This window comes from Eurytemora carolleeae, unplaced genomic scaffold (assembly GCF_000591075.1).
Source record: "Eurytemora carolleeae unplaced genomic scaffold, Eaff_2.0 scaffold23, whole genome shotgun sequence".
In the NCBI taxonomy this organism is placed as follows: domain Eukaryota; kingdom Metazoa; phylum Arthropoda; class Copepoda; order Calanoida; family Temoridae; genus Eurytemora; species Eurytemora carolleeae.
In genome coordinates, this window is record NW_019396045.1 from 594,538 (window position 1) to 612,621 (window position 18,084).

The window sequence follows — 18,084 nt, forward strand, 5'->3', positions numbered from 1 at the left end:
ACAAAACCTTTAGATCACAAACCACCTGAACAAAACCTTTAGATCACAAACCACCTGAACAAAACCTTTAGATCACAAACCACCTGAACAAAACCTTTAGATCACAAACCACCTGAACAAAACCTTTAGATCACAAACCACCTGAACAAAACCTTTAGATCACAAACCACCTNAAAAAACACTTTTAAAGAAAATTGGAAAGAAAAGGAGGGGGGGTCTGAAAATAAAAATGTTTATCTATGAGTTTTGTTATTTGCCAAATTGCCTTATACCTGATACTCTTGACATATAGTACTGTCGCTGCATCGCCGTGTTATCTCCCAGTATACTAAAAACAATACATTTTTTCCAAAATATTTCATGGATCTAAATTCATTTTTATTTTCAGGACGTGACAGGATTAATTTTGCAATTTTATCATGATTATTATCAATATATTTATAGAATTCATCAGTAACTAATTCCCAAGCAAAAATATCTATATAGTACTTTTTAATGTAATATGTTTTTGGTTTCAAAAAGCCCCAGTCAAAAAGCGTTTAAAAAGTATTTAAAAATCCAGTATTTCACTAGTTCTCAAGTAATTTCTGATTATTCATTTTTTACTGAGTCATAAATAATAAAACGTTTCCAAGCATCAAAATGTTTCTCATTAATACTTTCATCCAATAGTTCAGGAGCCATATATCTTTTAGTTCCAACCTAGGTATATGATTGTAAGTCTAGATAGTTCAATTTTAGTCTCTAGAAAGAAAAAGAAAAGGAATGAGTTCATTTTCAGTTTTATGATCAATAAAGTAGTGAAATGGCAAAGAAGTATAAAGATTAAGTTATAGAACAGATAAAATAAAGAATATTTTTCTGGGGAGCATGGGGTGGGTAGGGCGGCCCTATAAAAATTGTTCAGAGGTGCACTTTTTCTTTTGAATTGATATATATGAAACTAAGAAAAATCCAAAATATTATTTATTTTGGACCATTTTTTCCGGTGCCGCCGGAAAAAAACGTGATTTTTTGGCCATTTTTGAAGTTTATTGATTTTATTGCTTAAAACTTTTATAAAATCCAAAGTTTTTGACTGAGAATAATGTTTTATATCATTTTGGAAATCCCAGATAATGGTCTAAAAGATAAAACCAACTTATACTGAATATTTTGAAAATCATAGTTTTATAAGCAGTTTTAGCCCAAAAATCATCGATTTTATTGATGCGCACTTGCACCTCACTAACATACCCTGAGAACTGAACAAAACAAAAACAAAAAATTTTTCATTTTCTATATTTTATACTTATTCTAAAATTTCATAACTTTTTGAAACTATTTTATTTTTATATAAGTTTAGTCGAAAAATAATCTGGTTTTTTACTATACACTAACCTTGTCATAACACTCGCTGACAAACATTGAAACATTTTTTTTTAGTTTATCACTTTCTATTTGATATACTCTATGCTTAATAATTCAGACAACTTAAGAAATCTATAAACATTTTGAAGTGATATGTTATTGAAGACAAGTGATTTTCCTCCACTTCAATGACATTTATTGAAATCCTTGTAGAATCGTCAATTTTTAACTTCTGCAGGTCATGGTTAGGCACAATCAAATATCAAATTATTTTACATTCTTGCTTTCAGCCTATTTATTTTTTCTTTACAGTCCCTGTAAGATTAAGGTTGGACCCGATTTAAAGAGTTTAAATATCAAGCTATATAAGTTAAACATGATAAATGAAACAAAAAATTATATTACATTTTATTCATCTCAGCATTATTGATTGTCATTCAAAAATATTTAATTTTTGAAAGTATTTCTGTGCACAAAAATCAAAAGAGATCCTCTGGAACACAATAAAACAGACAAAATTTGGATTTGAAACTGCTGTTTCATCTCTATGATGGACCATACGTATCAGACAATGAGGAGGATTTGTTGTTGTTGCTGCATATATTCTTAACAGTCTTGAGAACTGGTTTAGCCATCTGGCATTAGAATGTGGGCCAGGTTTATTCTTTTCTAAGTCAGTAGAAATATTTCCAGAGCTGAAAAATTTTGAATGGGATAACCTTAATCAAGATCAGTTAATTAATCTGGAGATTAATAACAAGAGGAGAACAAGCATTATTTAATCTCGAGATAAAGAAAAAGAGTGGATTAAGCATTAATCCCGATATCCAGAAATCAAAAGTTCCCAGCTCAGATATAATCCCATTTGCATATGTGATAAAGATATCTCTGGTGCTGTAGAGATATTCAGTATGAAGTCATCAGGTACATTGGGGAACTGTTCATTTGGCACAGGGAAAAAAGGAACAATTTTCATAGATTCAATAGACATAACTGTTCTCCAATCAGTCCTTTTCTTGAGAATGGTCCTGATTTTTCGCCATATTAAGTTGTTCAGTAGGTTTCTTGCTGCAAGTTCACAGAAATGTAGTAAACGGCAGCTTCAAATCCAAATTTTGTCTGTTTTATTGTGTACAAAAATATTTTCAAAAATTATATATTTTTCCATAACAATTAAGAAAAACGTGCAATCAATGCTATAGATGAAAAATAATGCAAACAATATTTTGTTCCATTTATCATGTTTAACATATAGCTTGATATTAAATTGTATCCAACCTTGACCTGAAGTTAGAAATTGGCGATTCTACAAGTATTTCAATACATGTCTTTGAGTTGGAGGAAAATCACTTGTCTTCAATAACATATCACTTCAAAATGTTTATAGATTTCTTAAGTTGTCTAAATCATTAAGCATAGAGTATATCAAATAGAAAGTGAAAAACAAACAAAAAATGTTTTAATATTTGTCAGCGAGTGTTTTGACAAGGTTAGTAAAAAAACAGATTATTTTTCGACTAAACTTACATAAAAATAAAATAGTTTTAAACAATTTTCTTAAAAATTTTTAAATATTGTCTTATAAAGTAGTAGCTGGGGTTTCCAAAATGATATTAAACAACATTCCAAAAACTATGCATTTTATGAACATTTTAAAAGAACAAGTTCAAAATGTCCAAACACGTAATTAAACTATCAGAGAGTTACAATTTTCAAAAAACTCAAAAAAACGGAGTTTTTTGAACTATTCATTAATCGACCATTTTTAAAGGTATTTCAAAAAGTAATGACATTTTAGAATAAGTATAAAATATAGAAAATGAAAAAAAAAAATTTTTGTTTTGTTCAGTTCTCAGGGTATGTTAGTGAGGTGCAAGTGCGCATCAATAAAATCGATGATTTTGGGGCTAAAACTGTTTATAAAACTATGATTTTTCAAAATATTCAGTATAAGTTGGTTTTATCTTTTAGACCATTATCTGGGATTTCCAAAATGATATAAAACATTATTCTCAGTCAAAAACTTTTGGTTTTTATAAAAGTTTTAAGAAATAAAATCAATAAAGTTCAAAAATGGCCAAAAAATCACGTTTTTTCCGACGGCACCGGAAAAAATGGTCAAAAATAAAAATATTTTGGATTTTTCTTAGTTTCATATATATCTATTCAAAAGAAAAAGTGCACCTCTGAACAATTTATACAGGGCCGCCCTAGGGGTGGGGAGTATTGGAGGCAATGCAAAGAAATTGAAACTGGTATTAAAAATACAAAATGGATAAGAGTTAGAATGGAAATGTTTTTTTACCTTGTTATTGATTGGTATATCAACTTCATCAGTTATAGAATTGTGCCTAAACATTGAGATCTTATATTAAACTCTTAGAATTTATAAACAAAACTAAAAATATTTCAATGGTTCTACTGAGTTCCCCAATCAAAATTTGAGGCAATTCGATCAAGAGTGTTCCTGTGTGTATTGGTCTCCGGTAAACGTACGGCTTGAACCGATCGAGCCCAATTTTTTGTAGGATCTCGGCCATGACCCCAGAGAAGGTAAGTCGGACTTGAAATTTGACCTGTAGTTTTCTTTAATCCTCCAATAAAAACAGGAAAATCCGCAAATTTTTTTAGTTTTAAGAAAATCCATTAAAATATTGTCGCATACAAATAAGATCATTAGAAAAACTTTGAGAAAAGATCTTTTTAAAAATAGGTACTTACTTGACGCAGAGTCCCAGGTCCGCAATGGCGCATGTAAGATCTCGTTTTACAAGAATATTTCTTGATTTTAGATCTCTGTGTGCAATGGCTGGTTTTCCCTAAACATCCAAAGTTAAAGAATAAATAAAAATGTTGGAAAATTCTCAGTTTTTTTCATGCTCCGTGAAGAAAAATGAGAAATGGAAAATCGAACCTGTTCTAGCTCTTTTTCTGATAGTTTTACTTTTTTACTTGGAGTAAAAATGTCCAAAAGTTAATGTGAGCTTGTTAAAAAGATTCCAACATGGTAGGTTTATAAGGTCTAAATAAATAAATTGTTCTGTTTACCTGTGTACCAATGATATCCATGTGAAGATGGGACAATCCAGTAGCAATAGACATTGCCATCTTTATCATCTGTGGAGCACTCACCAAACATCTTATAATGCAATGGTCAGTGTCAAGATCTAGGTCAAGGTCAAGGAAGGATCAAAGTCAAGATCTAGGGTAAGGTCAAGATCTAGGTCAAGATCTAGGTCAAGGTCAAGGTCAATGTCAAGGTCAAGGTCAAGGTCAAGGTCAAGGTCAAGGTCAAGATCAAGATCAAGATCAAGATCAAGATCAAGATCAAGATCAAGATCAAGATCAAGGTCAAGGTCAAGGTCAAGGTCAAGGTCAAGAAGGTCAAGGTCAAGAAAGATCAAGATCAAGATCAAGATCAAGATCAAGATCAAGATCAAGATCAAGATCAAGATCAAGATCAAGGTCAAGATCTAGGTCAAGGTCAAGGTCTAGGGCAAGGTCAAGATCTAGGGCAAGTTCACAATTAAGGTCAAGGTCAAGGTCAATGTCAATTCAGAATCAAACACAAGTATTAACTTGTTGCTACCTGGAGAGATAATCAAAGAGTGATCCGTTCTCATAGTAGTCTGTTACAAGCCAGAGCTGCGTCACTACGCCCTCGTCTTTGTTATCTGACGCAATAAATCCCAGGATATTCTCGTGTCTAAAGTAAACATTATGACATTTTTTTATCATAATCTTAAAAATTTGTTTTTATTTTTTCAAACTGTTTGGGAATTTACAAACTACGTTGATGTACTATACAAACTGCGATCAAAGTCGATCTTTTGCAATTTTTTTAGATCTCAAGTTGATTTTATTATAACGAAGTTAAATATATTTTCCCCTCAAAATAATATAGAGCTGCAAGGTGTCTTTGAATAATTGCTTTTCTGAACAACCTGGAGCTGAGCTTCTGTTAAGGTTTACTAAAAAAATGCAAGCTTTTTTATTTTTATAGGGACCGTTCACTTATTTCGGTAATTTCAGGGTAAACTAAACAGTGCAGCCTATTCGCTGTTGATTTGTATTAGTCTTACTTTTCAAAGACAACTGTGGCCGGAGAAAAAGCCGATTTTTCGTTCAGAATTCGAGCGCAATGTAATAAATGTAATAAAACCAAAAAATGTTATCCAGAGAAAACAGATTCTTGAGGGGCCTCTGATAAGTTTAAAATAAACAAAAAAATTCCAAACGATGGAATAAATTTTTCTTTCTCTTACAAAACTTACCTTAGCATAACAGTTTGATATATCTCTGATTCTCTAAACCATGATTTCTCATCTCGGCTTGAGAATATCTTTACTGCCACACTTTCTCCTCTCCAGTATCCTTTCCAAACCTCTCCATACCTACCCTTACCCACACACTCCAACAGGGATACCTTAATACGGGTTAATCAATTTAATCCTTTTATTAAAAAAAATCATTTACTGCTATATTCAAACCCTATACCATTGCTCCTATTTGAAGAATAAGAGGTTTTAGATAACAGCCTCATATTTATACTTTCCATGCTTGTTAATGGCCGGAAAGAATTGTTAAATGGTTCATGACTTTGGTCGAATCTCCTACAACTCTACAGCCAAAACAAGACACAAAAAAGTATAAGCACTAAAGGTTTTAAGTCCTTGCCAAAAATAAACAAATTTTCTAATCCTTATATTTTTGCAACCTGATCGTGTAAACCATTGATATTTCAAACTTAGATTAATTGATCTCATAAAATTGATTGCTTGAAATATCTAAGGTTTTTGACATTGGGTTGCAAAGATATAGGGATTGGAAAATCAGAGTTTGTGGTAAAGACTCAATTCCTTTCTAGAAAAAAATCAGAACAGTTACAAAAATTTTATAATTTGAGGATTTGCGGTTTATAATCTTTACATGCTATGAGTTCTATAGATTTCCAAGTCACAAATACAAAATGAAAACATCTCAATTCTAATTTTTAAATTGGAATATATTGTACCTGTCTTGCAATACTCCTCTGAACCAGGATGGGTAACCCTGCTCCGGACCCTTAGCATTGGACTTTCATTAAGTTAGTTCGTTTCTGATTCGTTTTTTATTATATTTTATTTCAGGGTCAAAATTTGCCATAGTCAAAGATAAGCAAATGTTTTCAAAATCGTTTTTTTAAACATTTGCCTTTCGTCCACTGTGCCAAAATTTTCTAGAAACAACAAAATACAGATTTAAAATGTTGGAAGTTTTATCAAAAGTTTTTAAAAAGCGAACCAAAATTATTAGAAACACTACCTGAGCATGTACTCTCCAGCATACACTTCAATATACTCTCACTTTCATCTACACACGTGCTGCCGGTCAACTGCTGGTTAGAACTCAGATCAATCACAACAGTGTTTTGAACTGGTTTAGACACCATCTGATAACCAAACCTGAACAAAGGGAGTGTCTGGCTAGAATGCAGTATTGTAGGGAAATTGTTTAGGATTCCTTTGAGACCTTCCAGACGTTGTACGGTGCATATTTATTTAGCAAGATTGCAAATTCAATCTTTAAAATCTTCACAGATTGTCCATTTTGGAGGGATGATTTTGAGAATCAGTTTTTTTAAATACAGGAACCAATAACTGAATAAGATTACTTAATTTCGATGATAAGAGTTAATTTTTATTTTCTCTACCTGTTTCTTAACAGTTAATTAGTTTACTGTAGAATTTTTATTAAATTTTTCCTGGTCATCATTGCTGTCTTTTCTGAACCAATAGAAATTGCATAGGGAAGAGGATGAGTATACCTAGGATGATACTGCCTATATATGAGTATGGGTATAAGACTGAGTGTACCTGGGATGACACTGTCTCTATATGAGTATAGGGATGAGTATACCTCGGATAACACTTTCTATATATGAGTATAGGGATGAGGATACCTGGAATAACACTGTCTCTATAAGAGTAAAGGGATGAGTATACCTCGGATAACACTGTGTATATATGAGTATAGGGATGAGGATACCTGGGATGACACTGTCTGTATATGAGTATGGAGATGAGGATGATGAGAGCAAGAGTGATGATAGGAACAGCAATAGCCAGGATGAGAAGAAGAGTACTTCTATCTGGACTTTCTAAAAATAATCTCTGTTAAGCCTCAACAACTTTAAAATCTGATAATTAGTTAAAAATGAATAAAACTAAATGTGCAATGTGCAAGGTGCTGGTTAAGATAAAAAAGCAAACATATTATTATTGAGAACATCTATGTAAAAGTTATGTTTTTCAATCTACCATTCCGTATAAAAGAACTGAAGAAGTTGTTGGTCTGATGGAAACTAATTTCAGAGATCTGAGTTGAGTTCTCACTCTCAGTGCAAAAGTTGTCAGGTCCAGAGCAGCAAGTGTACCTTCACCAGTTTCCGGTCAGTCATGCTCAGTAATTTTAGAATTCAAAGGAATTGAGTTTAATACAAAAACTCAATTACTTTGATTTTGATATTTCAAATTATAAATTCTGTTAGTTTAAGTAGTCTTAGTTTGAAATACCAAATTTCAAACACTATCAGATTACAAAAATGTATATAGATTAGAAAAACTCTTTATAGTCTTACTCTAGGTTCATTCCTGGGAGTTGCTCTAGTAGTTTTAATCTCTTCTCTAGAGGTATTGAGTGGACTAAATGGGGTTATCTTATCTCAAGTCAATCTAACACTTCTCCAATCATTATCAGGATTTCTAAATTTTTTTTTAATGTTTTTTTATATTATATACGTATTTTCTATTTTAAGGTATAAGGTGGGTTATCTTAACTATTGCAAGACTTCTTTAGAGAAATTCTTCAATATCTTTAGGTCTAAATTGTTCTTTGTATTTAAAGATGTTTCAGATTAATACTTGCCTCGGGGATTTTCTTCTATGTCAGAGAAAACAAAATATCATGGTATTTTAGTATTTAGCAGCAAGTATAGGGCTCATGCAGAAGGTAAAAGATCTGAGAAATTTATTTATTTACAACCAATCAAATGTTGATAGTGATGTATACATTCAGATCTGGGAACTTTAGAATGGTGGATATCAGGATTAATGCTTGATCCACTCTTTTTCTTAATCTCCAGATTAAATATTGCTTGTTCTCCTCATGAATTTAATCTCCAGATTAATTAACAGATCAGGATTAAGGATATCACATTCTAAAGTTTTCAGCTCAGGGAACCACAAAACGTTCGAGACTACTGCCGACTGTACGGTATTCTATTCAGTCGTATTTCGTGTATTTATGGTTCTCCACCGATAGACAGTGTAATATGTACGTACACATCTTTATATCTTAATATTAGTGAATATAGGTTAGTTTGAAAGAATATTAAGATGTTGATTAAAAATCAAACAAAAGTCTTGTAAGTATATACATAAAGCTAGATTGAATTAATGCACACATTAAAAACTAAAAGGCATGCAAAAAATAGTGTGCAGGTGCAAAATGGTGTGTATTTATATATATTTATATATTATAGTGGTTGGCGATTATATCGAAACAATGAGGACGACTTTTTATCAATAAATTTTATAAATTTTTTAAATGACAAGATTACATGAAAACAAAGAGCAGCTGTTAATTAACAGCATCTGTTTGTTTACATGTTTATGTGTCTCTGCTTTTTGAAAGCTTAGTAGAAATCAAAATTTAGATAGAAAGTCGTCTTCATTTTATTCATATATACGACGACAGCTGTGTGTTGTAATTCTTGAAGACTTAATACAATAATAATATCTGATATTCAAAATGGCCGACTGGGTCCTGATTTACATGGTTGACGCCATTTTGTGATCTCGGCACATCCAGAAATTCGGAAACCAAGGTTGCATGCAACTATGTAAATAGATTTATTAAATAAACTGTATCTATCTAAATCATCAAAATTATTGAAAATTTGACATTTTTTATACAAATGTAAAATCATTTGGCAAAAAACTCAATTTCTTTCTCATTGTAAATAAAACCCCTACGTCAAAAAATATATGCTAAACCTTATACAAAGTGCATTACTATATATATATATGTTCATCTAAAAATGGCTTTAAATAGTTCACAAGAAAAATATTAACTATGATGGAGCTAGATTATCCTTCCTGATCCTCTCAGTTTTAATTTTGAAAATTTTAAATTAAATCCAAAAGCCATGTTTAAATCAATTTTAAAAACTAAATCAAACAAGCATTATTTCATTTTTAAATTTCAAATTCATTATTTTTCCAAAACATTTTAAGACAGATAAAATCTGTTTTTTTTAAATAAATCAAAAATGTATAAATAATGTATAAATCTAAAAAACATGCAAGACAGATAAAATAATGCTTTAAAACATGCAAGATTTACAGATTATAATGTACTGTACTGCAGTGTACTGTACTGCCTACCTGGAGTCCAAGGATCCAGGACTAAAGATATATTTGAATTACAGAGTTCTCCGGTTTTACAGCAACCTACTCTATACCTACTCCGACCAAGGAAGCTCATCACTTAGGACAATAAACAACAAAACCCAGACGTAACAAGAGATTTCAAGGGGGGGGGATGAGAATAGTGTGTTGGTTAGAATTGTTAATGTATATAATTAAGGTAACGGCCTAGTAGGGGCATTTCAGTACTGTAATACTTTTTAAAGTAAGAGCAATGTAAGAGAAATGTAAAAATCTAATTCTAACTTAAGTTCAGTTTTGTTTTAAAAAATATTATGATTTTATGTAATTTTTTACTTTTTTATCAAATCATGGCCTTGGAAAATTCAATTCCTGACTTTACATTCACGAAGAACATTAAATCAATAATAATCAATAAAATTGTTGCACTGTCAACCCTTTAGAAAAACAAATAATTTGAAGTACAGGGGTAGAAAAAAAAGGTAAGAAAAACGTTGCATCGCATAAATCAACAAGTAGACAGGAATACAACTAGACAGGAATACATGTAGACAGGAATACAACTAGACAGGAAAACAACTAGACAGGAATACAAGGAGACAGGAATACAACTAGACAGGAATACCAAAGACAGGAATACAGGTAGGTAGACAGGAATAAAAGTAGAAACGATTACAGGTGGACAGGGATACAAGTAGACAGAATACAGGTAGACAGGAATACAGGTAGACAAGAATACAAGTAGACAGGAATACCGGTAGACAGGAAAATAGGTAGACAAGAATAAAAGTAGACACGAATACAGGTAGACAGGAATACCGGTAGACAGGAATACCGGTAGACAGGAAAACCGGTAGACAGGAATACCGGTAGACAGGAATACAAGTAGACAAAAATACATGTAGACAGGAATACAAGTAGACAGAAATACACGTGGACAGGAATACAAGTAGACAAGAATACAAGTAGACTGAAATACAGGTAGGTAGACACGAATCAAAGTACAAACGATTACAGGTGGACAGGAATACAAGTAGACAGGAATACAAATAGACAGGAATGCAAGTAGAAAAGAATACAGGTAGACAGGGATACAAGTAGACAGGAATACAAATAGACAGGAATACAAGTAAAAAGGAAACAGGTAGACAGGGATACAAGTAGACAGGAACACAAGTAGAAAAGAATACAGGTAGACAGGAATACAGGTAGACAGTAATAGAAGTAGGCAGGAATACAAGTAGACACGAATACAAGGTTGATAAGAATACAAGTAGATAGGAATACAGGTAGACAGGAATACAAGTAGACATGAATACAATTAGACGGGAATACAAGTATACAGGAATACATATGTAGACAGGAATACAGGTGACAGGACAAATTAGGACAAATTCTAAATTTCAAATGTGTAAAACAAAACATTTGACCAATATAAAGTAGGGCTCGTAAAACTGGGGAATATGAAGACGACGGTTAGACTCATTTTAAATAGTCCAATGAACATAAAACTGCAATTAAGAGTGTCTACCGTATACACTATCATACGAGGGGGGAAGGCAAGCCGCACCCCGTATAGCCTCTTTCAAGCAATTTACACACAAACATAGAGTTGCGGCAACGCGCTCACCCCGTAGCGCTTACTATCCGCATCGCTATATCCTACGACAACATGTCTTGCAATTTTCTCCTAAAATATAATATTTTGTACATGCCTACTGATGTTAATCTTCTCTAAAAATGTTTTTGAAGTAAGAGAGAAATTCAATTTTTACAAGAAATAACACAGTTTTGCGTGCAATTTGGTTTAAAATTATCAAAATCTGTCTATCTATCTGTCTACCTATCTGATTTTAGATAATTTGGTAAAGATTGAATTTCTCCTTACCTTCAAAACATTTTTAGAAAAGATAAACATATGCAAACATGTACAAAATATTACATTTTAGAATGAAATCACAATTAATCACTGTTTTTAACAAAACAATTACACTTACTTTACTCATATTACCATATAAAACTATAAATAATATGTTTAGGTTATAATAGATGCCTTGACGTCCTTAAAATCTTAAATTAACGCTGCATTTCTCTATAATAAGCATTTAAAAGTAAAGACATTTTACCGGAGGATATAGGGTGCGGTAATGAGGTGCAACGGGTGAGTGCGTTGCCGCAACTCTATGTTTGTGAGTAAAAGGCAGAATGGAGGCTACACGGGTGCAGCTTGCCTTCCCCCCTCGTCATACAATGACCCATTTCACTGAAAATCTGATTTGCATGCTACTGGCAAATTTTTTGCTTTATAACAACATCAAAAACACTGTACACATAATTGTCGTTTTAGTATTCCACAGTTTTATAAGTCCCACTGTACGGCAAGAGTTAGGATGTGAGCTGGTCCCTGTCAGTTATATCTGCACGGGCGTAGCAGTAGAGAGGTCTATGCTCGGGGGTCAGCATATGCTGATCCAAACATCTAAATATACCGTTTACACCCCTTAAAGCCATTATACGAGATCCATGTTTCATTCAGAAAGTTTTGTAATTTTGGATAAAGCATCAGAGCCCGCGATTTAAAAATTCGGGAAAATACGGCTCGGGTCTAAACTGTCGTTGGGCCTTTACGACTTTCAAGCTGCATCTTTTTTTCTACAGAGTTGAGTTCAAACGCGGGTTTAATATTGTATTTGGCGGATTTTCATGGCAGGAATTGGTGTATTCCGGGTTTTGATGAGAAAAAGACTCAACATTGAGCCTTATTCTCCGCTAAAACCAACCAAGGTCGGTTTTATTTTCATAGGGCCTAACTCCTTAAGTCGAGCTTGGGTCGAAGATTGGTTCTTAAAGTCGGGTTTCAGGAATCACGACTCGAGCCGAAGTTTTTAAATCACGGGCTCAGGACTTGACATTTTTTTAAACCCTTAAACCCGCATTCTACGAGATTAAATGTGTGTTTGATGTTACATTAATTCTGTTAGTTTTGTAATTTGAATAAAAAAGAAAAAAGTAAAGCTCTAAAATTATGAAAAGCAACATCATTAAAGTTCTCTAGAATCTTTTTTTTAATAAAATATACACTTTAAAAATTCTTATCAAAGAGACAATCAATTTAATTATTAATGTCCCTTTATTAAAACCTTAATTTGATCAACAATCAGGATGATAATGTCGTTTTTCGAGCTTGAAAAATGTTTAATTAAGCTAATTTTTCTATTGTTACTGAAGCAAAAATTCCAACCTTTTAAACCCTATGAAATGGGATCATCAAACAAACATAAAAATTCTTTATTTTTTTCTCCCTTAATCATTAAAATATAATCATTTTTCTAATTGCATTATTTCAAAAACAAAGCAACAAATACATAAGTTCTTATAAAGCTGCTAAAAGGACAAAAATGCCCTTTATTACTTCAATGCCTTTCCAAGCTTTTTTTTTAAACATATAATTTGCCGGCTTTAAAAAAACATAAAGATAACAACAAAAAATAAGCCAATATGTTGTCAAACAAATATAGTTTGACAATACAATCATAAAAGTTTAAATAATTTGGGTATTTTCCCATAAAAATCAATTGTCTTAAAACCGGCAAATCGGTCGGCTATCCATAAACCGGCAAATCGGTCGGCTATCCATAAACCGGCAAATCGGTTGGCTATCCATAAAGTATTTTAACATCACAGATTTTAATAATATTCCCTTTAATTGAATAATTAACATATTGGACTATGGACAAAATACTTTTGAAGGGGTATATATTTTGAACAATTCTGCCTCCCACCCCCTCGAGGCCCCAGATAAAAAATTTTTTTTTAGGGGGGGGGGAGGAAAAGTGTGACACCAGCAGGCTCATTATTTCCCCAGTGATTCTTAACACTTTAAACCAAAATTCATTTTCCTTCAAAATAATTTATTTTCTCTGAATCAAAAATGTTTTTTGACGCAACATTTATAATAAACTGAGGAAAACATTATTTTTCAAGAGGTAGGGTGGGGTGGGGTGGGGGGGTGCTTTTTCAAGTATATACCCCTGTACCGTTGGACCACATACCTGTAAGTTCTCCGTATAAAATTATCCTTCCTTGAGATAGATTTGAAGCAGTAACCATCCGTAGAGCAGACTCCATAGCAGGCTCCATGCTCCAGGCACCCTCCCTCCTCAAGGCTAGGCTCCTAGAAAAAAAAACAAATCAATCATTTTTTTAAATGATTAAAAATCAACCTAGGAAGCAATTCATCGATCAATAAAGCAAAGAGTCAATCGATTAATTAAAATTCATTAAATCAATTTAGTAGGCATTCTAACAATAAAAATTAACCATATAATCAATCAAAAAATCAATCAAGCATACAGTCAATCAAGCGTGCAATCAATAAATCATATAATCAATTAATTATATAATAAATCAATCAATCAATCATATAATCAAAAATCATATAAAAACCCAACTGATTTTAAAACTAAATTTACCAGCAAATCAATTAATCAAACGATTACTTTTTCCGACAAACATTGTAAATCAATCAATCAAAGTATTATTTACTAAGACTTTCTTTTCCACAAAGAATAAAACTTACTTTACTGCATTTTAATATAAGAGACTGTCAACGTAATTTCAAGCAAACCTTATTTTATATAAGAGCTGCATGCACTTTCACAAAGAACTCAATTGGAAGATTAACAAGGATCTCCATAGTTTTGGCTTAGGCAAAGGATTACAGCTTACAGTTATGATTTAGGAATTTTTACATAAAGGGTCACTCGAAATTTTGTTAATAACCCTTTTAAAATTTAGATTTCTCAGAGTTTTGGAAAAAAAAATCCCTTGGTAAGGTTCACCCCGGACTAACCAGAGTGAGCAGCATTCGGTTTCTTCTATTTAAAACCAAACGTGTTTTGGTCTATAATTCAACAATCTTTTACTTTGTTTATTCCACACATTTTTATTCAAAATGCATATGCCGACAAAAAAGTATAAAAGGAACAAGGCTTACAAATTATGTTTAATGGGTCAAATTGTGATTGAAAGTCACAGCTTTCTGGAATATTGACAAAACCGTTAAATCCACGTGGGTTGGGCAGTTTACCTCGCATGAATCCTTTATTACGGTTGGAGTAGCCAGAGGATCCGTAATAGGGGTCTCAGACACACCACACAAACATCGCAGCCCTGGAATTAATCACATTTTATATATTATCAAGCTTGGGAAAACAGCTTTGCCTGAAATATTGTATATATTTATATTTTGTTAAATACTATACTAAACCCTATATATAATAATATAGAATATTGAAAATATATATATATTTTGCTAAATACTAGCCTAAACTACATATATAATAATATAGAATATTTAAAATATATATATTTTGCTAAATACTAACCAAAACCACATACATAATAATATAGAATATTGAAAATATATATATTTTGCTAAATACTAACCTAAACCAAATATATAATAATAAAGAATATTTAAAATATATATATTTTGCTATACACTAACTTAAACCACATATATAATAATATAGAATATTGAAAATATATATATTTTGCTAAATACTAACCAAAACCACATATATAATAATATAGAATATTTAAAACATATATATTTGGTTATATACTATCCTAAACCACATATATAATAATATAGAATATTGAAAATATTTATTTTGCTAAATACTATCCTAAACCACATATATAATAATAAAGAATATTTAAAATATATATATTTTGCTAAATACTATCCTAAACCACATATATAATAATANGCCCAGACATTGTTTTAACCTAACCTAACTCTAAAATAATAAAAAATAAATGTTAATAATTTTGCTTAAAATTAGTGGTCATGTACAAAATTGATAGGAAGGGGGGGGGCGTGAGGGCGGGTCCAAAAATCGTTCTCTAGGACAGACCCTATATATTGATACGGAATATTGTATAATTTTGTATATTTTGTTATAATACTAATTTAAACTTATAATCAATATAGAATAATGTAAATATATATTAAGTGATACCTTTTAACCTAGGCTATATTTTTCAATATTTTGAATATTATATTCTAAATGAAAATGTAGTATTGCTAAAAACTAACCTAAACTAAAAATATATTTATTAATAATAATATAAGTATAGTGTAAACTATATACAAACCTAAACTAGTATTTATGTAAAATACTATAAATATTGCACTGAAAACTTTTCTCCACATTGCTAACAATTTTTTATTTCACTTCATTTTCCTGTTAAATATAATTCCACAATTCACGTATTTTAACCTCAAGATATTGTTTTGATTCTCTCAATGTTATTTGCAGACAGAAATACTGCCAACCGCTACAGCGTAAGGCGTAAAAGTACCAACCGTGGGCTTGCAGCTGTCCGAGCAGTCTAGACAGACAGGGTTTCTTTTCAGANTAGAAATTCGAAACAAGAAAATTAAAATATCTTTAAAAATAAAGATATCTTTAGCCATCCGAAAAAAAATAGAACAATGAAGGATAAATGTTTAAATAAAACCCTGTGGACTGTTTCTAAGTCTAGAAACTGCAATATAAATGCATTTTCTATTCCTGGCTGCGCCCTGGTTCGATATTTTCAACGTTTATAGGTTTCTTGAGATATGGTTGCACAATTTATAAAACTAAAGAGATATTATCGTCGCGATACGTTGTATTATTGATCAAATATAGTTATCTACCTAAACACTGATGGAATATGAATATGATATGGCGATGGTGTCATATTATCATAACTGAGTGGCATCAGAGCTATAACTGTTTATCACCCAACAGTTTTAGTTAATTATTTTCAAATTGAAATCTATATTTGGTTGATATACGAGGATATACGAGTACACAGTATAATAAAATATAACTTTAGCATACATCTAGAAAAAGACTATTTTTTTAACAATAAGTCATTATTATCTAAAATTACAACATTCATTATATGTATACTATCTCTGCTTTCTGCACATCATTATAGCATGCAGAAAGAAATGTTATGTAAAAAATCTTTTAAAAAAAGACTTACCAAAAACAAGGAAAAACTGCAGTATCAAGGCATTTCACCCATATGTTTAAATAGAAGTATGTTTACTAACCCGAAAGCCTAAAATTACTAACGCCTCAATATAGGTGTACGTATTATTAGGTATATTTTCGTAAAAATGTGTATGCTCAACTTTTTAGTAAAGAACTTACGTTATACGTTTTGTGTTTTTACGCATATATACGCGTTTTTACGTATATTTATTATACCAAGCGGTTTTTTCTTAAATGCTTAGTTTTTCAGAAACATAGTTTTACAAATAATTACATATACATATTACACGTAATTTTTCTGAGCTTTTAGGTTTTTATTTTATGTATTTTTTCGTCTTTTTCTTTACTTAAAAAGTTGTATTTTTTGTGGAGTTTAGAAGTTTGATGAAAACCTAAATCGTAAATTTCATACCATGTAATTTTTCCTAGTTTTTAGGTTTTTATTCTACGCATTTTTACATATATTTTCAGTTTTTCTTTACTGAAAAACTTGTATATTTTATAGTTTGATAGTTTGATGAAAACCTAAAAATTGCCTATTTTCGTAAGTTTCATACCAATACGTTTATATACGAATGTCCTACGTATTTTAGGTTTTCCGGTTATAGCAGGGATATTTACATTTTTTTCATCTTATAAATGTTTAGATTAAACCATCCTATATACAGGGTGTCTCAAAAAAACTGTGCAGTAGGGGTATTAGTAACTGAAGAAACAATTTTCGTTCAATTTTTACGATCAAGGGGTCATTCGAAAGCTCTATATTTCAGATATTTCATGATGTGAAATTTTTCTTTCTAGGCCTCATACTTTTTTTGTTACAACCAATTATTTGAGCATAAGTCGAAAATCGATTTCCCGGATTTTTCAATTTTTCGATTTTTCATGTCTCATTTTCATTCGTTCATAAAGTATGAAAAAAATTTAAAGATTTTCGAAATTTTTTTTTAAATCATAAGCTGTTAGTCTTAGGTTTCATCTTTAACTAAAATTTTGGATCAGCGATTATTACTTTTGAAGCTAGAGCAATCTAAAAATAAAAATATGCATTGAAAAAAAACGAAAAGAGAGCTACGGGTACCTCCGTACGAACCTTGCCCAGACCAAAAAAATAATTTTTTTTTAAATTTTCTTTTTGAAATCAGTTGGTACAATCCACAGCTCGCTATTTCAATCAAATTTTTTTATCTAACCCACCAGGGTACAAAAATAAAACATTTTTTCTGAATCTGAAATTACAAAAAAAAACT

At 31.2% G+C, this 18,084-nt stretch overlaps 1 protein-coding gene across 1 annotated transcript; it reads right to left on the reverse strand.

Moving 5' to 3' along the window:
- Positions 1 to 591: 591 nt before the first annotated feature.
- On the reverse strand, positions 592 to 16,147 carry LOC111702296 (TGF-beta receptor type-1). The gene is made up of 14 exons (XM_023473943.1): positions 15,942 to 16,147; positions 14,869 to 14,951; positions 13,832 to 13,953; positions 12,184 to 12,258; positions 9,777 to 9,853; positions 7,378 to 7,489; positions 6,655 to 6,794; positions 6,365 to 6,414; positions 5,625 to 5,776; positions 4,940 to 5,056; positions 4,399 to 4,489; positions 4,072 to 4,169; positions 3,656 to 3,701; positions 592 to 702 (listed from the first exon to the last, which is right to left on the reverse strand). The coding sequence occupies exons 1-14, from the start codon at positions 15,997 to 15,999 to the stop codon at positions 592 to 594; spliced, it is 1,332 nt and encodes a 443-aa protein (XP_023329711.1). The 5' UTR covers positions 16,000 to 16,147.
- Positions 16,148 to 18,084: the final 1,937 nt, after the last annotated feature.